General features: G+C 40.7%; 2 protein-coding genes across 2 annotated transcripts in view; both read right to left on the bottom strand.

Moving 5' to 3' along the window:
- Positions 1 to 1,704: 1,704 nt before the first annotated feature.
- LOC128496983 (hemoglobin subunit beta-2-like) lies at positions 1,705 to 9,693 on the bottom strand. Its single transcript, XM_053466823.1, has 3 exons — positions 9,581 to 9,693; positions 2,231 to 2,453; positions 1,705 to 1,888 (listed from the first exon to the last, which is right to left on the bottom strand). Exons 1-3 carry the CDS (start codon positions 9,670 to 9,672, stop codon positions 1,760 to 1,762), a joined length of 444 nt encoding a protein of 147 aa, XP_053322798.1. The 5' UTR covers positions 9,673 to 9,693; the 3' UTR covers positions 1,705 to 1,759.
- A 9,151-nt stretch (positions 9,694 to 18,844) lies between these two features.
- LOC128496985 (hemoglobin subunit beta-2-like) overlaps positions 18,845 to 23,592 on the bottom strand; it is a 44,026-nt gene continuing 39,278 nt past the window's right edge. The window contains exons 2-4 of the mRNA XM_053466825.1: positions 20,277 to 20,478; positions 19,392 to 19,614; positions 18,845 to 19,053 (exon numbers count right to left, since the gene is read on the bottom strand). Of these exons, the coding sequence (XP_053322800.1) occupies positions 18,925 to 19,053; positions 19,392 to 19,614; positions 20,277 to 20,368 (444 nt within the window). The 5' untranslated portion in view covers positions 20,369 to 20,478 and the 3' untranslated portion in view covers positions 18,845 to 18,924. The remainder of the gene's footprint in view (positions 19,054 to 19,391; positions 19,615 to 20,276; positions 20,479 to 23,592) is intronic.

The raw sequence follows: 23,592 nt of genomic DNA on the forward strand, positions 1-23,592 counted from the left end.
CGCGGTGCCGGCATGTCATGCTGACGTCATATTTCGCGCTCAGTAGTGAAGCACCGGCAGAGCAGGAAGCAGCGGCAGAGCAGGAAGACGGAGGCGTCATGCTCCCACCGCAGGACTTCTGAATGGTAAGTCCAAAACCTTTAACTACAAAGGGGGAGAGGGTGGATAGTGGAGAGGGAGAGGGGGTAGATAGTGAGGAAGGAGGGAGGGGGGGTAGATAGTGAGGAAGGAGGGAGGGGGTAGATAGTGAGAAGTGGTAGAAAAGGGGGAAAGGTAGATAGTGAGAATGAGTGAGAGAATGAATGAATGTGTGGATGAATTGTCTGAATGAGGGAGATAATTAATGAGTTTGTGAGAATGCATTAATGAATGTGTAAATTTGTGTGAATGAGAGACAGAATAAATGATTATGTGAATTAATTATGTGAATGAAAGTGTGAATTAGTGAGTGACTGTTAAAGTGTTTATGTGTATGATAGATGTATAATTGATGTAGAGCAGGATGTTTGAGCCTTGGGGACCAAGATGACACAGGCAGGGTGTTTATGGGACAAAGATGGCACAGGCCGGGCTGTTTGGGGACAAAGTTGACTCATGCTGGGCTGTTTGGGGACAAAGATGGTAAATCCTATGTGTGTAATCTGGGTGCTGGTCAGGTTCTATGTGGGCAGTGTGGATGCAAGAGCTGGCTTTGGGTTGTGCAACCTATAATCTATGCCTGTAGTTTTATCTTGTGCTATGTTTCCATACATTATTAGACTTGGGCACCAGGGGGCTCTTCGTGTTCGTCTTCGTGCTCGTCTTCGGCAAAAAAAAAAACTTCGTATTCCGCGAATATTCGTCTGGTCCTGTCTTCTCTTCGGGCGAATATTCGCGGACATTCTTCGTGTTCGGGTTTTCTTTGTTTTCCCCGGTTAAGGGGTTAAAACAGGGTTAAAGCCGCTCTGGCGCCAGGAGTTTAAATGTCCGTATGAGCAACTCTATTGGTCGTCAGCAGGGGTCCAGTGTCTGGCTCAATGTATAGTGATAGTGATAGGGATTACGCTGTACCACCGCCTCAGGTGCCAAATACTCTAGGTACGCCCCTGATTTAGTGTTCTATCTAAATATTCTTATGGTCATTTTGGTTGCTTCCCATGATTATATAAAAGTAATTTCTGTTCACTTTTTTTTAAAAAAATGGAATAAGGTAAATGTAGTGCGGTTTTTATTTGAATTGAAAAAGAACGCAGTGAAACAGAACTCAGTGTTTAGTAGCTGCAGGAGATCTTTGGCCATGAACTGAAAACCATGGAAAAATAAATGTGTTCCCAGACCCATTGTTGATTGCAGCAGAATTGTTCTTTACACTTAATATAAAATATGTGTGTTAAGGTACTAGCAAAAGAGCTTGCTGCATTTTATATATAAAGAGCCAAAACAAGAAAGCATGGATCAATGGAATATCCAGTGTGACTTTCCAAATGTACACCTTTACCCAAAGGTTGCTCCAGTTTTGCCCTGATAAATAAGAAAATATAAATTTTGGAAGAAAGTGGGAATTGCCATGTAGGCCAGGATTACACTGTTGCATTATAGGAGGTTAAATGTTATTTAAAGACAATTATATGACAGCATGTTCACATTCTTAAAAAAGTGACCAGTGGTTTACAACATGAAACACTTTACAACACTTTTGGTTTAAATTACGTTTTATTAAGAATGTTTCAAAATGAACACACTGAAAGCACATTTTAAGATAGAGTACAATACAGTCAGTTTAATAATATGCCTGGGTCAGACCGGCCACTATAACTACAATGAATTTCCTCCAGGCGGCCTGGACCTGAGGGGTGAAAGCGGATCCCAGTTTGGCAGCCATAGTAGTCTCCAGCATTTCTCCAACACGCTGTGAAAGAAAAAAACACAAATCATACATACACATACATGCCATTCAAAAGCTCAAAGCACTAGTATATTGTGTGGCCATGAAGGTATAATCTTAATTTTTCAATTGAATTGTTAATATTATGTTAGCATCCAATGCTAAGCATTAAAAGAACTTAAAACATGAAGAGATTGCAATTGAGTTGTGGAGCTCTTCTGTCTCATAATCATGATCACGTGGAACGTTGCCACTGAATCTTTTATGGAAATAAGTATAATATTTCAAAATATTGTTTAATGTTATGGTTACAGTCACTCAATGATGTCAGTAATCTATCTATTATTAATAATAATATTTACATACCTTGAAGTTGTCGGGGTCCACAAGCATCTTGTTGGCGTGGGTGTCACTGAGTTGGTGGAGAGAGCCCTCGACATCATCCATTTGTTGGATGGCATTGCCAATGGCACCCAGAACCTTCTCGCCATGGGCCTGCACTTCAACATTTTCAGAGACAGCGGTTTTATTGGACAGGTCTCCGAAATTGGTGTTAAAATTCTGGGTCCAGGGGTAGACAATAAGCAGCCTGGAGTGATAGAAAAACAGTTTTTCAACAAAATAATTGTATACGAGACTCAGTCGTTAGTATATACTATGATAAATTGTATCATTTCTTAAATATAGTTTTAGTCAATAAATGTAGATAAACTTAGGTGTTAATAAGCTTAAATTATTGCATAAACCACTTAATATAATTGTACTGGTATTTTTTTTTTAATCTCATATAACTCAATTAATATGCCTTATTGTGTCATATTTTTCATTTGAAGTAGACAATAGACATTTTTTTTTCCAATCAATCTTTTTCTTTATTTATAACAGGAAAAAAGAAATACATGACATAAACACAAAAAGAAACACATAAACAAACAAATATTATTACATCAGTACCTTACATACAATTATTCATATATACCTTATGATAAATATGTCTGTATTGATCTCTCCAAATTATTATTAGTAGTAAAAACAGAAATTACTCATCAGTAACTGAGTAATACTAACAAAAACACAAATACATTATTTAAATTGCTGCTTGGGCTATAGGGACAGGTGTTCACATCCTTAAATATACCAGTCTCAATATTATCTATCAAGAGTGTGATGCGGCCAACACCACCCGGGTTCCTAGTTATTGCTCAGAAAAAAAAAAGGAGAAGACAATAACCGGAAAAAAAAAAAGTATTATCTATAAGACACATTATAGCTTTCTCCGGTTTTTTTAACCAAAAATCCCAAATTTCTTTATAGAGTATAAATAAGATTTATATAATTGTCTTTCCATTTTTATCTGGAATTTCAATTGCATGGAGACCGCATTCCAACAGATAGGAGTATCTTGTTTCCATAGTCGAGCTATGGTTATTTTTACGGCAATGAAACAACGGATAATTAGTTGTTTTTCTTTCATATTACAATTTGGCCAACCTAAATGTAATAAAGCGGATGCAGGAGATCTATTAATGATTTTTGTTCTTAAAGTATAAACTAGATCAAATATCTTAGACCAAATTTTTTTAACTCCCTGACAATTCCACCATATATGGAGAAAACTCCCCTTTTCCAGTCTACTACGCCAACACATATCAGAACAATTTGGGTACATCTTTTGTATCCTCGTTGGAACCAAGTACCACCTATTCAAGATTTTAAATTGAGTTTCTGCCAAAGATAAAGAGTGAATAGATAGTCAAATAAAGATTTTTGCCAATTAGCAAGATTGATTTCTATATTTAATAGACTTGGGCACCAGGGGGCTCTTCGTGTTCGTCTTCGTGCTCGTCTTCGGGGGGGGGGGAAATCTTCGTATTCCGCGAATATTCGCCTGTTCCTGTCTTCTCTTTGGGCGAATATTCGTGGACATTCTTCGTGTTCGGTTTGTCTTTGTTTTTTCCGGTTAAGGGGTTGGTCGCTCGTACAGACTTTTAAAACCCCAATGCTGCAACTTATCCTGCAGCAGTAGCGTACCTAGCGGGGGGCGCGGGGGGCGCGGGGGGCGGTCCGCACCGGGTGCCGCTCATCAGGGGGGTGCCAACTTGCCGGCACCCGGCACCCCTCCAGAGACGGACAGTAATGTCCGCCGCTGGAGGAGCAGACTCGCAAGGGAGCGGTATCGGAGGTCTTTAACAGACCTCCGGCTCCCTTGAGTGATTTTCTCCCTTGAACCCATCTTAAAATCACTCAAGGGAGCCGGAGGTCTGTTAAAGACCTCCGATATCGCTCCTTTGCGATCCACGCGGCAACAGCTGCTGTGTGCCGGGGTCTGTTGTCAGATCCCGGCGCACAACACTGAAGCCGCGCCCACAGCTGTCAGTGCCCTCTCAACCGGAAGAAGACAGAGAAGACAGAAGAACTGAAGAAGAGTAGCGAAGAGGAGGCAAAGAAGCTGAAAGAAGAAAAGAGGAAAGGTAGGAAAGCATAGAGTGAGAGGGACAGTGTGTGTGGATTGGTGTGTGTGGATTGGTATATGTGTGTGGATTGGTATATGTGTGTGGATTGGTATATGTGTGTGCATTGGTATATGTGTGTGGATTGATATGTGTGTGGATTGGTATGTGTGTGGATTGGTGTGTGTGGATTGGTATATGTGTGTGGATTGGTGTGTGTGTGGATTGGTATGTGTGTGGATTGGTATATGTGTGTGGATTGGTATATGTGTGTGGATTGGTATGTGTGTGGATTGGTATATGTGTGTGGATTGGCATATGTGTGTGGATTGGTATATGTGTGTGGATTGGTATGTGTGTGGATTGGTATATGTGTGTGGATTGGTATACATGTGTGGATTGGTATGTGTGTGTGGATTGGTATATGTGTGTGGATTGGTATATGTGTGTGGATTGGTATGTGTGTGGATTGGTATGTGTGTGGATTGGTATGTGTGTGGATTGGTATGTGTGTGGATTGGTATATGTGTGGATTGGCATGTGTGGATTAGTGTATGTGTGGATTGCTATGTGTGTGGATTGGTGTATGTGTGGATTAGTATATGTGTGGATTGGTGTATGTGTGGATTAGTATATGTGTGTGGATTGGTATATTTGTGGATTGGTATATGTGTGGATTGGTGTATGTGTGTGGATTGGTGTATGTGTGTGGATTGGTATGTGTGTGGATTGGTGTATGTGTGGATTGGTGTATGTGTGGATTGGTATATGTGTGTGGATTGGTATATGTGTGTGGATTGGTATGTGTGTGGATTGGTATGTGTATGTGGATTAGGGTATATGTGTGGATTGGTATATGTGTGGATTGGTAAATGTGTGGATTGGTATATGTGTGTGGATTGGTATGTGTGTGTGGATTGGTATATGTGTGGATTGGTAAATGTGTGAGTGATGGGTGTTATGATGTACCATTTCCAATGTATTTTTCATTATATAATTATGCTCTAAAGTACATCATAACTCCCATCACTCTATACTGTTCCATACAGTGGCAGAGCTGGGAGACAGAGGCCTTGCACCCCCACCGCAGGACTCTTGAAAGGTAAGTGAACTTCAAAGAGGGAGAGGGTAGATAGTTAGGAGGGGTAGATAGGGAGAAGGGAGTGAGACGGGGGATAGGGGGTAGATAGGGAGAAGGGAGTGAGACGGGGTAGATAGGGCAATCATACTCCTATCATGCCAAGTCTGCAAGTACATCCTGGAATCTGGGTATGCCTGGGCATGATAGGAATGTGATTGCTGTTAACAATCATATATATATATATATATATATATATATATATATGTATATAGTGATAAGTGTTATGCTGTACCACCATCAATGTCTGCCTCAGTATATAATGATAACAGTAATGCTGTACCACCTTCAGTGTCTGTGCTGGTATATAACGGTAGAAGCTATGCAGTTTTAAAGTGTGTGTGTGGGGGGGGGGTGCCACATACAGGATCCGCCCCAGGTGCCAAATACTCTAGGTACGCCCCTGCCCTGCAGATCCCACTGGCCTCCCTGTTCTATCAGTTAAATGTCCGTACGAGCGACCAATAAAGTCGCTTGTACGGACATTTAACTGATAGAACAGGGAGACCGGTGGGATCTGCCGGGTAAGTTGCAGCATTGGGGTTAACTTTTTAACTTTTATTAGGGGTTAACTTTTTTTTTAAAGGGTTAAGGGGCCGTGCGAGTGAGCCTATTGGTCGCTTGCACGGCCCTTTAACCTACGGATTTCCGCTCCCGTTATCTAACGCAGCATCGAAGGGGTTAACGGGAGCAGAAATCCATAGGTTCGCTGTCAGGGGTTACAACTTACAAAGGGCGTGCGAGTGAGCCTATTGGTCACCTGCAGGGTCTTCCTCTGGCATCAACCAATTGGTTGATGCCAGAGGAGGTCCCTGTAGGCGACCAATAGGCTCATTCGCACTGCCCTGTAACCCGTGACGTCGAACCTGTGGATTTCCACTTCCGTGAACTGCCGCGATGCCGCGAAGACAAGGTAAGTTAGAAGGGGGGGGGGAGAATGGTAGACAAAGACGAAGACTATCACGAAGATCTTTGTGGTGTGTGTCTTCGTCTTCGCCTACGTTTTACCGCCGCTGTCTTCTCTTCGGCGTGTCTTCGGAACGAACACGAAAACGCACTTTTCGTGTTCGTTTTCATGTTCACCCGAAGACGAATGCACAAGTCTAATATTTAATTCTCTTTCCCAAATACCCATAATCGGTAGTTTTCTCGCTACTGAAACAGAGACAGAATTAATTAAATCTCGACTTTTAGATAACACTCTGTCCAAAGAATTGCCTGAAAAAAATCTTTGAGTGTGTGACAGTGTCTCCTGATTGCCTTTTATTATCTCTTTTAATAAGAAATTTTTAATCCTCAAATATTTAAAAATATCAGAGCTATTCAAATTATATTCTTGTATTAATTGTGGAAATGTTTTAAGACCAGTTGTGGAGTATTTGAACAAATATCATATTTTGTTTTCTTATCTTTATGGTATTTTCTGAAGTTATGGGATGCCAAATAATACTCGCCAAATCCTTACCACCACTAACCTCTGATTCCATATCATACCATCCTTCATTAATAGAATGTTCTAATTGTAATCTGTAAATGTGTACTATTATGTTTGCCAGAAGTATATTTTTAATAATGGGAAGGCCCAAACCGCCGCATTTAGGTTTTCGGGCCAATACGGTGGACTTCAAAACTCCTCTGAACTAAACTTAACCATGCTTCAGGCACATTTATCGGCAGCATTGAAAACAGGTATGACCACTTCGGCACTATATACGAGTTTAAGATATTAATTGTACCCCACCAAGAGAATTCCTTATTTCTCCATTCTTTTAACCAAATGTTAGTTTGCTTCAAAAGACAAATAAAGTTGGTTTCTAAAATTGTTGTCATTGTTTTTGTTATATAAATGCCTAAATATACAAAATCTGATTTTACCCAAACGAAATCAACCATCTTAACTTCTAGAATTGAAGTTTTATTTATGTTCATCTTGTAATTTGAAACCAGATTAAAGAAAATTGTGTATTAGCAATAGAAATTAGTATATCGTTGGCATACAGATTGATCTTTAGATCTTGTAGGAAAACCACATATATTATCATTGCTTCTAATAGCAATAGATAGTGGCTCGACTGATATAATAAATAACAAGGGGGATAACGGGCAGCCCTGTCTTGTTCCGTTTAAAAAAAAAAAACATTTAGCACATATATTAGGTCCCACTGTTCTGGCTGATGGATTTGTATAGAGGGCCATAATTGCCACATGTATCCACCCCGTAACTCCAAACTTTATTAAAGTACCGTATTTGCTCGATTATAAGACGAGGTTTTTTTCAGAGCAAATGCTCTGAAAAATACCCCTCGTCTTCTAATCGGGGTCGTCCTCTAATCAGACCTCAAATAGAGGTCTGATTAGGAGACTAAGATCCAGATCCCCCGCACCGCTGCAGGGGACCTGGATCCTCCTGTCCCCCCCCCCATCATACACACACTTACCGGTGCTTCCTGCTGTATTGCCGGGGCAGCGGGTTGACGTCTACGCGATACGAGCAGACAACGTCCGCTGCAGCCGGAAGGAGGTGTGGCTAGCAGCGGGGGTTGTCTGCGTCCGTCGCGTAGACCTTCCCCGACTGTCAGAGACCAGAGTTCCTCGCACCGGTGCGGGGGAACTCTGATCTCTGACCTCTGACAGCCGGGGAAAGTATACGCGACGGACGCATACAAACCCCCGCTGCCAACTCCACCTCCTTGCGGCTGCAGCGGAAGGCGACGTCAACCCGCTGCCCCGGCTGGAAGCACCGGTAAGAGAGGGCTGAGAGGGGAGAGAGGGGTGAGAGAGGGGGAAGGGGGGGAGAGCGAGAGTGTGTGTGTGTGTGTGTGTTAGTTAAATGGGGGTATAGGGTGTGTGTTAAATGGGGGCATAGGGCATTTCTGGAGTGGCGTTAAGGGGGCATTTAATAGAGCACTCTGCCTCCTGAAATGCCTTATACCTCCCTATATGCCACTCTGCCCCATAATATGCCTTTTAACCCCCTAAATGCCAGAGTGGCATATAGGGGTATAAGGCATTTCTGGAGGCAGAGTGCTCTATACAATGCCTTTTAACTCCCTTAATGCCACTCTGCCTCCTGAAATGCCTTATACCTCCCTATATGCCACTCTGCCCCATAATATGCATTTTAACCCCCTAAAGGCCAGAATGGGATATAGGGGTATAAGGCATTTCTGGAGGCAGAGTGGCACATAGGGGGTCAAAAGGCATACCATGGGGCACAGTGGCATATAGAGGGTTAAAAGGCATATCATGGGCCACAGTGCCATATTGGGGTGGCAAGCCTGGGGGCAGATGTGCGTAACTGGAGGACAGGTTGGAAAATACAAGAAATAAAAAACAAAAAAAATATTTTTCTCAATCATAGCTTTTATTAAAAAAAATAGTATACATGAATTAACATTTACTGGTAAAACTTTTTTCCTTTGGGGTCGTCTTATATTCAGGCTTTTTCTTTTTTTCCTAAGTTAATATTCAGATTTTGGGGGGTCGTCTTATAATCAGGGTCGTCTTATAATCGAGCAAATACGGTACTCCTCATAAAATCCCAGCTTACTCGGTCGAAAGCTTTCTCTGCATCGACTGACATAATAATAGTTGGAATAGACTTCTTTTTTGCTTGATCTAAAATGTTGATTATTCTTCTAATGTGATTACAAGAAGATCTTCCGTGGATAAAGCCAACCTGATCCCGATTAATAATCGTATTAAGAATCAATTTTAATCTGTTGCCAAGTATATAAGAATATAGTTTCTGTGCAAGCATAGTTTTAACTATGAAACAATCATCATTGCAACCATTGAAACGCTCCTGCTAATTGCACCATAATTAGTACATCCAGAAGAATTACCCATTATAAATATAGACATGATGTGGCCAAATAATTTATTTAATTTAAAACTCATTATGAACAACATTAAACACCTTTTGGTACTAAACAAACAGTTACTCAGTGCTAAAGAAAAGCATTGGGATAAGCCTACCCGTATCATGTACATATAAAATCAGTTAAAGGGTATGGAATATGGATAATGTAGAATAGTGCCACAGGTTTAATTTAGGAGTATAACAGATATACGTCTTCTATTGGTACAATTTGTACAATATTATAGCAAACTATTGCTGTTAATTACCTGTTGAGGAGGTCGCTGCCATCCTTGCTCATGTCAACCTTCTGCCACAAGAATGCGATGGCGGCACGCTCTTCAGGTGTAAATAGAACCATGGTGACTGTTTGGGTTGGAGAGTGGCTGAGACTCAAGTGAGACGTGTCAAAAGCTCTGAGAACCACAGTCAGGCTCCTTGGCTTTTAAAGGAGAACTAGTTATGTCCCACCTATTATTATTACTATATAATTATATATATATATACATATATACATATATATATATGTATATATATATATATATATATATATAATTATAATTAATGACTAGTTAACATAATCCATACAACTGACCTTGCTTGTTTGTATCATGCCTGCTCCATGCAGAATTTTATCTTTCTGGATTCACAGTGGATGATGCTGATCTCACAGTCTTATAAAACACAAGTGTGCAAAATGACAATTACACCACTCTTGAGCTCAGCTAGAGATATTTGGGTAGTCCTGCTTAGCTCACCAGAGCTTGACTTCCGTGTGTGTAATAGAGCACACCTTCAATAATAATGATTCTGTGTTGTTAAAAGTGATGTCCTCTGAAATTCTAGTTACCAATAATCAGTAGCGGGGGGGCGGGGGCGGCAGGCGTTCCACACCGGGTGCCGCTCATCAGGGGGGTGCCAACCTGCCGGCTCGCAAGGAGACCGCCGGCTCCCTTGAGTGATTTTAAGCCGGTTCCCTTGAACTGGCTTAAAATCACTCAAGGGAGCCGGAGGTCTGTTAAAGACCTCCGATACCACTCTCTCGCGATCCGTGCGGCAACTGCTGCTGTGCGTCTGGTTTTGTTGTCAAATCCCGGCGCACAACACTGAAGCCGCGCCCACCGCCGTTCGTGTCCTCTGAACCAGAAGAAGACAGAAGAAGAGGATCAAAGACGAAGAAAAGGAGCTGACTGCTGTAAGAAGAAAAGAGGAAAGGTAGGAAATCATTCAGTGAGAGTGACAGTGAGAGTGGATTGGTATGTGTGGATTGGTATGTGTGGAATCTGTGGATTGGTATGTGTGGATTGGTATGCATGGAATCTGTGGATTGGTAAGTGTGGATTGGTAAATGTGGATTGGTATGTGTGGAATCTGTGGATTGGTAAGTGTGGATTGGTATGTGTGGAATCTGTGGAATGGTAAGTGTGGATTGGTAAATGTGTGAGAGTGATGGGTGTTATGCTGTACCATTTCCAAAGTCTTTTTCATTATATAATTATGCTCTAAAGTACATCATAACTCCCATCACTCTATGCTGTTCCATACAGTGGCAGAGCTGTATTCAATATCAATCTCTTTTTTCAATAAATTAGGGTTTAGTTTAGTTTAATAAATTAGTTTCATCTAAATCCATTGATACCATATTGTGGTCTGACCATGTTATTTCATGGATTTTTATATTTTTTTGCTTTAAAAGCTAAATTGCTATCCCCCAATATTAAATCAATACGGGAGTATGCACAATGGGATTTAGAAAAGTATGTAAAAAAAAAGTCGGGTGAAAAATTCGCCAGATATCATATAGAGCATATTTTTTTAATATAGATTGTAATCTTAAAGCTTGTGAGAAAAGGCTTTGATCTTTAATGGGGCCCTTCAGAGACATTTTATCAAGGTGGGGATCTAAAACACAATTAAAATCCCCCATCCATAAAAAAACCCTTGTTTTACTTTTAGAACTTTATCTAATAGCTTAATCAGATACCTAACTGGAGAACGATTTGGGGCATATACATTAAGTAGAGTAAAAAGCAGATTATTGATTTCTGCTATTGCTATTATAAATCTTCCCTCCGGATCCATTTCTACATGTTTGAGTTTCAAGTCTAATCTAATAAAATGGCCACACCTCTTTTTTTATTTGCTTTCAATGATGCCTTTATACAAAAGGGAAATCTTTGATTAGAAATATCAGTTTTATCCAGGAGCCGCCAATGGGTTTCCTGGAGAAAACAGAAGTTTATCTTTTCTTTCCAAAGTCTCTGCAAGACTATAGCTTTTTTGTGAACAGAATGAAGGCCTTGAGTATTTATTGTAGCAAATCTTATCATATCTATACAAGCTAAGGTCTTAAGTAACCCCGAATGAGTCCAACACTGTCAGTATATTACAAAACATTAATATGAATCCACACAATAAACATTTAACACTTAAATCAAGACAACACAATAAGTGAGACATCCCCTGATGCCCCCACTTGTATTCGCAATATCTCCCCCTACTTTTACTGCGAATAATTATTGCCATCAACACGATGGCATTAGGAGTCTAGGGACACTATTCTTATTTAAATTAAATAAATTCCTGTTATCAGCGCAAAGAGAAGAAAAAAAAAAAAATTCCCATGCGTGTGAACAAACCGCTTGATGTTTCATTAATCATATCTAAATTACATAAGGTGGATTTTATATGTTAAAGGCTTCAAAAATAATAAGATTCGGCTCTACCTGTGGCTTAATATTATTCCATAGAAAGCGTAAATAAATTTAATTCCTATACCTAAGCATGTATATATTATGTTCTATTTTACATATTACCACTATTTTCATGCACTGTAGACATTCATATGTGTGATTTTCTTTGTGTTTCAAGGTACATCAAGAACAGGGCCGGACTGGCCCACCGGGATACCGGGAAATTTCCCGGTGGGCCGGCAGGTCCGTGGGCTGGGACCAGGGGCGGGCTGGGACCTGAGCGGCCGCTGGGTGCTGATGCGGCCGGCCGGCGCTACTATAATACTTTTTTCTTAATTTAATATGGCAAGCTGGTCCGGCTTGCCATATTAAATTTTAAAAATGTATTACAGTATCGCCGGCCGGCCGCATCGGCACCCAGCAGCCGTGTGCGATGGCCGCTTACTGATGGGAGCAGCGTGAGGGGTGAAAGCTCCGCCCCCTCGCACTGACCTTTCACCCCTCACGCTGCTCCCATCACTATGCAGCCATCAGATTGCTGGGAATGTAATCTGAACGGCCGATGCGTGCTGATGCCGCCGGCCGCCTCTGCTTTAATACTTTTTTTTTTACTTTATATGGCGAGCCGATCCAGCTTACCATATAAATAAAAAAAAAAGTGTTAAAGTAGCTCCGGCCGGGGGCATCAGCACGCGCCGGCCGTTTAGATTACAATCCCAGCAGTCTGATGGCTGCATAGTGATGGGAGCAGCGTGAGGAGTGGAAGCTCCGCCCCTCACACTCAGACTGCTGCAGCACCGGATGTCAGGTCAGTGACATCCTGTCAGGAGAGAGAAGAGAACAGTGTGCGGCTATCAGAGGACGGAAGTCAAGAGAAGTAGAAGGTGAGTAAAGTAATGTATTTTTTTATACAAAATGTATAATATTTTTTTGAATGTGTTAAAAACAAAAAAAATCGGCATGTGTGTGTATGTAAGTGTGTCCCCCTATATGCCACTCTGCCTCCAGAAATGCCTTTTACCCCCCTATATGCCACTCTGTCCCATGACATGCCTTTTAACCCCCTATATGCCAGAGTGGCATATATGGGTATAAGGCATTTCTGGATGCAGAGTGAGATATAGGGGATTAAAAGGCATATGATGGGACAGAGTGGCATATAGGGGAACATAAGGCTTTTTTGGAGGCAGAGTGCCCCATGATATGCCTTTTAACCCCCTTTATGCCACTCTGCCTCCAGAAATGCCTTATACCCATATATGCCACTCTGTCCCATGATATGCCTTCTAACCCCCTATATGCCACTCTGCCATATAGGGGGTTAAAAGGCATATCATGGGACAGAGTGGCATATAGGGGTATAAGGCATTTCTGGATGCAGAGTGACATATAGGAGGTCAAAAGGCATATCTGGAGGTATAGTGGCAAAAAGGGGGTTAAAGGCATATCACGGGGCAGAGGGGCATATAGGAGGGTTGAGGCATATCAGGGAGGCAGAGTGGCATATGGGGGTTAAAAGGCATATCATGGGACAGAGTGGCATATAGGGGGGCATAAGGCTTTTCTGGAGGCAGAGAGCCCCATGATATGCCTTTTAACCCCCTTTATGCCACTCTGCCTCCAGAAATGCCTTATACCCCCCTATATGCCACTCTGTCCCATGATATGCCTTTTAACCCCCTATATGGCAGAGTGGCATATAGGAGGTTAGAAGGCATATCATGAGACAGAGTGGCATATAGGGGTATAAGGCATTTCTGGATGCAGAGTGACATAGAGGAGGTCAAAAGGCATATCTGGAGGTATAGTGGCAAAAGGGGGGTTAAAAGGCATATCACGGGGCAGAGTGGTATATAGGAGGGTATAAAGCATATCAGGGAGGCAGAGTGGCATATAGGAGGGCATAAGGCTTTTCTGGAGGCAGAGTGCCCCATGATATGCCTTTTAACCCCATTTATGCCTCCAGGAATGCCTTATACCCCCTATATGCCGCTCTGTCCCATGATATGCCTTTTGACCCCTATATGGCAGAGTGGCATACAGGGGGTTAAAAGGCATATCATGGGACAGAGTGGCATATAGGGGGTATAAGGCATTTCTGGAGGCAGAGTGGCATATAGGGGTTTAGAAGGCATATCAGGGGGGCAGAGTGGCAAGCCTGGGGGCAGATGTGCATAACTCGGGGGTAGGTTGGCAAATAAAAGGAAAAAAAAAACATGTCTCAATCATAGCTTATATGAAATATGAAAAAAAATAGTCTACATGAATTAATAAAGAAACAAAAGTTTCTTACCAGAATATCGTGAAGAATAATGTGATCACTGTTTTGTTCCACTGAACTTTTTCATCTAAAAATGTTCGCAGTAGTAAATGTTTTGATCCCATTATGTGTAATGTATTTCATTTATTAGGGCCTTTTAACACTTTTGCTTTCTGGCATTTTAATACAAATAATGAGATAAAAAGAATGGCGAATAGTGTGAGTCGGGTATGTATAAGGGGTGCGTGTGGTTAAAGAGCGCGACCGTGAGATATACTATATGGGGCTGGTCTCCAAATTTTTCCAGGGCTGCTTTTCAGTCCCAGTCCGGCCCTGATCAAGAATCTACCAATCCAAATACATTTTAAAGTATATCCATGTGCCTTTTACACAGTCAAAGTCAAAGTGCATTTTCCGTTATAACTTAATATTAGCTGCCCTATAAGGTACATAAAAGCCCATCATAATAAAATTAATAAAAAGAAAGAGAAACAAAGTCGTCTGTGATTAAAAATCCTACGTTCGTATAAGCAAATAGCTCAGTGCTTTAACAATTGATCAGATCTATATCAATCCAAATGCATTTTGAAGTATATCCATGTGCGTTTTACACTATCCAAGTGCATTTTCCGTTATAGCTTAATGTTAGCAGCCTTATAAAGTGTATATATAAGCCCATCATATTAAGATTACTACAAAAAAAGAAAAAGTCATCTGTGATAAAGAAACCAACGTTCATGTAAGCAAATAGCTTAGTGCTTCAACAATTAATCATGTCTATACCAATCCACATGCCTTTTAAAGTATATCCATGTGCCTTTTACACAGTCAAAGTGCATTTTCCATTATAACTTAATCTTAGCTGCCCTATAGAGTACGTAAGAGCCCGTCATAATAAAATTAATAAAAAAAAAGAGAAACAAAGTCATCTGTGATTAAGAAACCTACATTCGTGTAAGCAGATAGCTTAGTGCTTCAACAATTAATCACATCTAAAAAAGGGTAGATTTTATATTATAGAAAAAGATTTCCGGCACTCAGCATTACAAGCCGGCACCGTGGCAGAGCAGGGAGACTCGCCGCAGGACTGTTTAAAGGTAAGTACCGGGGGGGATCGTAGATTATTGCGTCGGCGAAGTTTAAAATGCCGCCCCCCCCCCCCCGGCGTCGGCGGGGGGGGGGCGGCGTTTTAAACTTCGCCCCAGGCGGCGTTAAGTCTTCGGCCGGCCCTGTTTATAGACATAGTATTCGCTAGTGTATATAATACGTAGAATAAAAACCCCTAATCCTCTGTGATTGAAGGTCCCGTACAAGTGAGCAAACAGCTTAGTGTTTCAACATTAATCATACCTAAATTAAATAGGATAGATTTTATATAATAAAGAATTGAAAATTAATAGGATTCAGCTCTACATACAGATTAATAATATTCCATAGAGAGCATAACTAGATTTAAGTCCTATACCTAAGCATGTGTATATTATGTTCTATTTTACATATTACAGCTATTTTCATGCACTATAGATATCCTAATTCATATGTGTGATTTTCTTTGTGTTTCAAGGTACATCAAGAATCTACCGATCCAGGTGCATTTTAAACTTTATCCATGTGCCTTTACACATTCAGAAGTGTATTGTCCATTATACCTTAGTATTAGCTACCCTGTATAGTGCATAAAAGCCCATCATAATAAAGAGGCTGAGGGGAAAAAAAAAAAAAAAAAAAAAATTATTTTTAGAATTTTACCTATGGGAAGGAGTCCTTCTTGACTCCAAGGTGCAATCAGATTTCTTCTTGGATCAAGAAGCTATAAAAGTAATGTTATATTCTAATATTTATTATCATGAGCACTCAAAGTGGTTTACAAACTTTAACAAAAAATGTGCTATTGATTTTGGGGGAATAAACATCACAATATCACACATAAAATATATATTGTTTGAATCACACTCTTGAACATTTGAAAGACATTCCACTTACTTTTATACATGGTCCATATTCACCATGAATCTCAAGAACAGAGGATTTGTGTTCTGTTGTACCGACATTTGAGGATGGATGCTGCATGTTGGGCTATCTGAAACAAGAAAGAAAACTCCCAAATGTGTTTATTTGTGTAAAATCCAACAAAAGAGGGAACATTATTTTATTGATAGAGCCTGATACACCTGCAAATGTAGAAATTATATACGTTCCCAGACAATTTGTGTTTCCTGATTGCTGATTTGTGTTTCCAGTTAGGCCTTTTGTGACAAACTACTTTGTGGCAGAATTGTTATTTACACTTAACACAAAATATGTGTTTTGAGGTACTAGCAAAAGCGTAGGCTACATTTTGAGATATAAAGAGCCAAAATGAGAAATATGCTTCCACCACCATGAATCAATGGAATGTTCAGTGATTTCTCAAATTTGTCCAAAGATTGCTGCATTTGCCCTAATAAATAGGAAAACGTTTTTTTTTTTTTAAGAAGAGGTATCGGGGAAGAGAAAAGGAGTATAAACAGAGAACTAGAAGACTAAAATGAGAATAGAGAATAACATAAATGAGGAGAAATATAAATACATCTTGGAGTAAAGGATAGATTAATAAGGCAGGGCATTGAAGGAAAATGGAGTTGCATCAAGGCCAGATTGGGGAGGACCATTTCGTGTTCTATCTAAATATTCTTATGGTCATTTTGGTTGCTTCCCATGATTACATAAAAGTAATTTCTGTTCACTTTTTTTAAAAAAATGTAATAAGGTAAATGTAGTGCTGTTTTTATTTGAATTGAAAAAGAACGCAGTGAAACATAACTCAGTGTTTAGTAGCTGCAGGAGATCTTTGACCATGAACTGAAAACCATGGAAAAATATATGTGTTCCCAGACCCATTGTTGATTGTAGCAGAATTGTTCTTTACATTTAATCTAAAATATGTGTGTTAAGGTACTAGCAAAAGAGCTTGCTGCATTTCTGCTGCATATATATAAAGATCCAAAACGAGAAAACATGGGTGTAACAATTCGACGAGAGACGGGTCCCATTTGCAGAATGGTAGGATATCAGGACGGGTAGTAGCAGGAGGAATAGTGGGACAACAGCAGGAAAGTTCCAATAGCATAAACAGGTCACAGTCCAAGGTCAAGGCAGGCAGCACACAGGCAAAGTCCAAAAAGCAATCCAAAGTCAATCCAGGCAGCGATCAAAGAGTAGTCAGGAACAAAGCAGGAGTCAGGAAACCAGTAAATCAGAATATAGCACACTGAGACAGTGATAACGTTTGTACCACACAAGGGCTCAGATTAGAGTGAGCAGTGGGTTTAAATTTGGTGCCAAACAGCTGCAGGCAATAATCAGCCAATCAGATAAAAAGCGGGAGGACCCGCCCCCTAGCGTGACGTATGCAGTTGCTGGGTAAGGATTCCTGGCCGCCATGACAGCGTGCACGTGTGTGCACCTCCATAGCACCGAGGACGGCAGCAGAGGAGCTCCCTGGACAGACCCGCCGGCGAAAGGTAACAATGGGTCAATGGAATCAGAGCCGGCCTTAGGCGTTGTGGCCCCCTGTGCGGACTACTCCTCTGGAGCCCCCCTCACTACCCCCCTCTCTGCTCCTTCAAACTACCCCCCTCTCTGCCCCTTCAAACTAACCCCCCTCTGCCCCTTCAAACTACACCCCCCTATGCCCCTTCAAACTACACCCCCCTCTGCCCCTTCAAACTACACCCCCCTCTGCCCCTTCAAACTACACCCCCCCTGCCCCTTCAAACTATACCCCCCCCTCTGCCCCTTCAAACTACACCCCCCCTCTGCCCCTTCAAACTACACCCCCCCTCTGCCCCTTCAAACTATACCCCCCTCTGCCCCTTCAAACTACACCCCCCCTCTGCAACTTCAAACTACACCCCCCCACACTTACCTTGTTGCCGGAGTCCTGCGGTGAGAGCGGGAGGCATCCATCTTCTCGCTCTGCCGCGGTGCCGGCATTTCATGTTGAGCGCCGGAGTAGTCCGGCACTCAACATGAGATGCCGGCACCGCGACGGAGTCACGGAGAGTAAGGGGCGCCGAGCGGTTGCTGAGAACTTCACGAGCAACCGCTCAGCGCCCCTGCCCGGGACTTAGATTAAAGCATCGTTTTTTTTTGGTTTTTTTGAACTTTATTTAACATGATGATGCTAGATAAAGTTTAAAAAAACCCCGATGTTTTAAGTTAAGTCCCGGGTAGGCGCCCCTGCTACCATGGCGCCCTGTGCGGTCGCACAGGTCTCACACCCCTAAGGCCGGCCCTGAATGGAATATTCAGTGTGACTTTCCAAATGTACACCTTTACCCAAAGGTTGCTCAAGTTTTGCCCTTATAAATAGGAAAATATAAATTGTTTCTACCATCTCCAAACACGTTTGAAACCCACACCCAACTTTCCCAACACAAAAACTTGGGAGAAAGTGGGAATTGCCATGTAGGCCAGGATTACACTGTTACATTACAGGAGGTTAAATGTTATTTAAAGACAATGATATGACAGCATGTGCACATTCTTATAAAAGTGACCAGTGGTTTACAACATGAAACACTTTACAACACTTTTGGTTTAAATTACATTTTATTAAGAATGTTTCAAAATGAACACACTGAAAGCACATTTTAAGATGGAGTATAATACAGTCAGTTTAATAATATCCCTGGTTCAGACCGGCCACTATAACTACAATGAATTTCCTCCAGGCGGCCTGGACCTGAGGGGTGAAAGCGGATCCCTGTCTGTCATCCAGAATAATCAGCAGCATTTTTCCAAGTAGCTGTGAAAGAAAAAAATACAAATCATACATAGGTTTTCATGCCATTCAAAATCTCAAAGCACTAGTATATTGTGTGGCCATGAAGGCATAATCTTAATTTTTCAATTGAATTGTTAATATTATGCTAGCATCCAATGGTAAGCATTAAAAGAATTTAAAAGATGAAGAGATTACAGTTGAGTTGTGGAGCTCTTCTGTCTCATAATCGTGATCACGTGGAACGTTGCCACTGAATCTTTTATGGAAATAAGTATAATATTTCAAAATATTGTTTAATGTTATGGTTGCAGTCACTCAATGATGTAAGTAATCTATTATTAATAATAATATTTATATACCCTGAAGTTGCGGGGGTCTTCAAGCACCTTGTTGGTGTCGATATCACTGAGTTGGCGGAGAGAGCCATCGACATCATCCAAGTGTTGGATGGCATTGCCAATGGCACCCAGAACCTTCTTGCCATAGTCCTGCACTTTAACATTTTCAGAGATAGCGGTTTCATTGGACAGGTCTCCGAAAGAACTGAAATAACTCCGGGTCTGGGGGTAGAGAACAAGCAGCCTGGAGTGATAGAGAAACAGTTTTTAAACAAAATAATTGTATACGAGACTCAGTCGTTAGTATATACTATGATAAATTGTATAATTTATTAAATATAGTTTTAGTCAATAAATGTAGATAAACTTAGGTGTTAATAAGCTTAAATTATTGCATAAACCACTTTATATAATTGTACAGGTATTTTTTTTTTATCTCATATAACTCAATTAATATGCCTTATTGTGTCATATTTTTCATTTGAAGTAGACAATAGACATTTCATCAATACAGGGCTTTATTTCTGTGCAAGCACAGTTTTAAATATGAAACAATCATCATTGCAACCATTGAAACACTCCTGCTAATTGCACCATAATTAGTACATCCAGCAGAATTACCCATTATAAATATAGACATGATGTGGCCAAATAATTTATTTAATTTAAAACTCATTATGAGCAACATTAAATACCTTTTGGTACTAAACAAACAGTTACTCAGTGCTAAAGAAAAGCATTGGGATAAGCCTACATGTATCATGTACATATAAAATCAGTTAAAGGGTATGGAATATGGATAATGTAGAATAGTGCCACAGGTTTAATTTAGGAGTATAACAGATATACATGTCTTCTATTGGTACAATTTGTACAATATTATAGCAAACTATTGCTGTTAATTACCTGGTGAGGATGTCACCGCCATCCTTGCTGATGTCAACCTTCTGCCACAAGAATGTGATGGCGGCACGCTCTTCAGGTGTAAAGTGAACCATGGTGACTGTTTGGGTTGGAGAGTGGCTAAGACTCAAGTGAGAAGTGTCAAAAGCTCTGAGAACCACAGCCAACCTCCTTGGCTTTTAAAGGAGAACTAGTTATGTCCCACCTATTATTATTAATATATATATATATAATATAATATAATTATAATTGCTAGTTATGTAATTGTGCTGTGTTTCCAGTTGCTCCACCCAACATTTAGCCTTAATACATAATCCATACAATTGACATGCTTTTTGTATCATGTCTGCTACCTGCAGAATTTTATCTTTCTGGATTCACAGTGGATGATGCTGATCTCACAGTCTTATAAAACACAAGTGTGCAAAATGACAATTACACCACTCTTGAGCTCAGCTAGAGATATTTGGGGAGTCCTGCTTAGCTCACCAGAGCTTGACTTCCGTGTTTGTAATAGAGCACACCTTCAATAATAATGATTCTGTGTTGTTAAAAGTGATGTCCTCTGAAATTCTAGTTACCAATAATTGCAGTGATCCTAAAACTGGCATGAGAAAAGTCAATAACTTCATACACTAAACTAATATTCTTGTTACTTACAAATGATTTCATTTACAGTTAAACAGAAAAAAGATAGTTAGGCTTCCCTGTACAACCTTTCTTTATCTGTAATTTTCTTTGGGAAAAAACACACTATTCATTTATGGGAGAAGTTCAGCCGTTCATTGGTAGCTAACTTGAGGTTAGTTTTGCATCATGGGACAAGGTTTGAAGTCTTATGTAGAAAATATAGCCAGAAAATTGCATATTTTATTTATATATTATTGTATTTTTAGCTTATAAGGCTTTTAAAATGCATGAGGTTGTTTCAGATGCAGTATGTGCTTAAGTATCAAAGTAGGTATAGATTCTCATCACGGGCAATAGCAGAAGCACAATTTTTGCTGATTTAAAAATGATATTAAATATGAATCTCAAAGTATCCAAGAATCTCTAAGTAACTCAATACAAAATGTGTGTTTATGTTACATAATCATATAGTCACAACATGCTTTAAATCATAGAAATGTAGGTTGAAAAATGACCAATTCATATAACCAAAACCTCTCATTTATATTATGTTTATATATTTGTTGCCAACTTTATTAGGGTAAGAAGCGCAGACAGTTTTTGTTCTTTGTATACATTGTACAGCCAATACACTGTTTCCTGCTGCATGCTTACACCTGTTTGGTAGGCCTCGTATTACACATTTGTATTATTTGAGCCTGTGACTAGCTTAGCGCACCGACATTTTTTCTTTTCCCTGTTTGCACATATTTGAGGTTGTTGGCTCTTCATCAGTCTGGTTGCAGCTTGCTGTCCAGGGGTTAATAGGGAGGAGGTTTAATTGCACCTCCCCCAACACATTAATAAGGTTTTGGTAGCAGTATAAACTGCTTTGTGTGCCCACTATGTAGGAGGTGAGAGTAGGTTCTCACCCTATTGAGAGTGTGCCTTGACGTGGCGGGTGAGCTTAATTATGCTTTGGCCAATTCATATAACCAAAACCTCTCATTTATATTATGTTTATATATTTGTTGCCAACTTTATTAGGGTAAGAAGCGCAGACAGTTTTTGTTCTTTGTATACATTGTACAGCCAATACACTGTTTCTTGCTGCATGCTTACACCTGTTTGGTAGGCCTCGTATTACACATTTGTATTATGTGAGCCTGTGACTAGCTTAGCGCACCGACATTTTTTCTTTTCCCTGAAAAATGACCTAAGTCCATCACGTCCATCCCTTCTACCCATCCTTCCTGCTTTTGATCCAAAAGAAGGCAACCCTCTGCCCCAATTATTATTTATTATTATTTTTAGAATTTTACCTATGGGAAGGAGTCCTTCTTGACTCCAAGGTGCAATCAGATTTCTTCTTGGATCAAGAAACTATAAAAGTTCTAATATTTATTATCATGAGCAATCAAAATGGTTTACAAACTTTAACCAAAAATGTGCTATTGATTTTGGGGGAATAAACATCAAAATATCACACATAAAATATATATTGTTTGAATCACACACATTTGCCGGCACCCAAGACAGACGCCTCACGCTCCCAGCACTACAGTCGGGGCAGCTCTGAGGCAGGCGGCTGCAGGGGCGGCAGGGAGCAGAGGAGACAGAAGGGCGCCGAGTGCCTTGGGCCCCCCGGACTGGCAGAACTCCAGGGCCCGGTCGCAGTCGTGATCCCTGTGACCCCGGTAGTTTTGCCGCTGTATACATATGAATGTCCGGCCAAAGAAAAGGGGAGCTCAGGAGTCTTACTGTTGTGCTGTGGCCACAAGCGGCTATTGTGAATCCAGGATGATGGTCAGCATAACACTCTCAGCCTGTTCCTCTGTTGAATTGATAACAGCATAAAATAAAACAAAAATAAGAGCCGTGGCTACAAAGGGCTGTTCTGAAACCAGGATGAGGATCACCCTGACACCCTAATCCTCTTTCTCTGCTGTAGTGGTATTTGTGTAAAATCCAACAAAAGAGGGAACATTATTTTATTGTTATTTTAGCCTGATACACTTGCAAGCGTCACAAGCCATCGCATACTTAAGCAAACATTTTCTTGGTGAACTTGTGTGTTGCCTTGAGAGTTTGTAAGCTACTTGCAGATACTTGCTGGTCACGTCAGTCAAACCATCCCTTGAATCAACCAACAGCTCACATTGTTAGTGAATAGACCTGAGACAGCCCAATTGTTTTCTTCTACACAGCCGTTTTTAGACTGCTCTCCGCTCTGCATAGAACTGTTGCTGAGGGTTTTGCCAGTGGTATATTTATTGGGATTGTGCCCTGGTTCCCAAGCTAACCATGCTGAGAGGGTTCACCTACACTTTACACAGAGTGCCGGGATATGATGTCACACTCTTGTGCTCTGCCTTAGGTCACATGTCAAGAATTAAAAATACAACAGGAGTCTCCTGCAATATAAATGTGCTGGTTTACAGGAGATTTCCGATACCCTCAACCATCCCAGTGAGAGCAGCTGTCCAAGGTCACCGTAGGTCTACATGGCCTGGACCAGAATACACCACCAGTGTTTTCTATTTATTTACCATATGCAATAGCCAAATAATGACCACAGCCCTGACATAAGGACATACTGTATATAAGACACATGAACACCAGTTTGTAAATTAATTTAAATAACAATCTAATTCAGGAGGGGGATTGGTGGCAGGAAAGGCAGGCCAGGGGTGAGGCCACTCATCCACTT

The sequence above is a fragment of the Spea bombifrons genome, chromosome 5 (genome assembly GCF_027358695.1).
Source record: "Spea bombifrons isolate aSpeBom1 chromosome 5, aSpeBom1.2.pri, whole genome shotgun sequence".
Lineage (NCBI taxonomy): Eukaryota > Metazoa > Chordata > Amphibia > Anura > Pelobatidae > Spea > Spea bombifrons.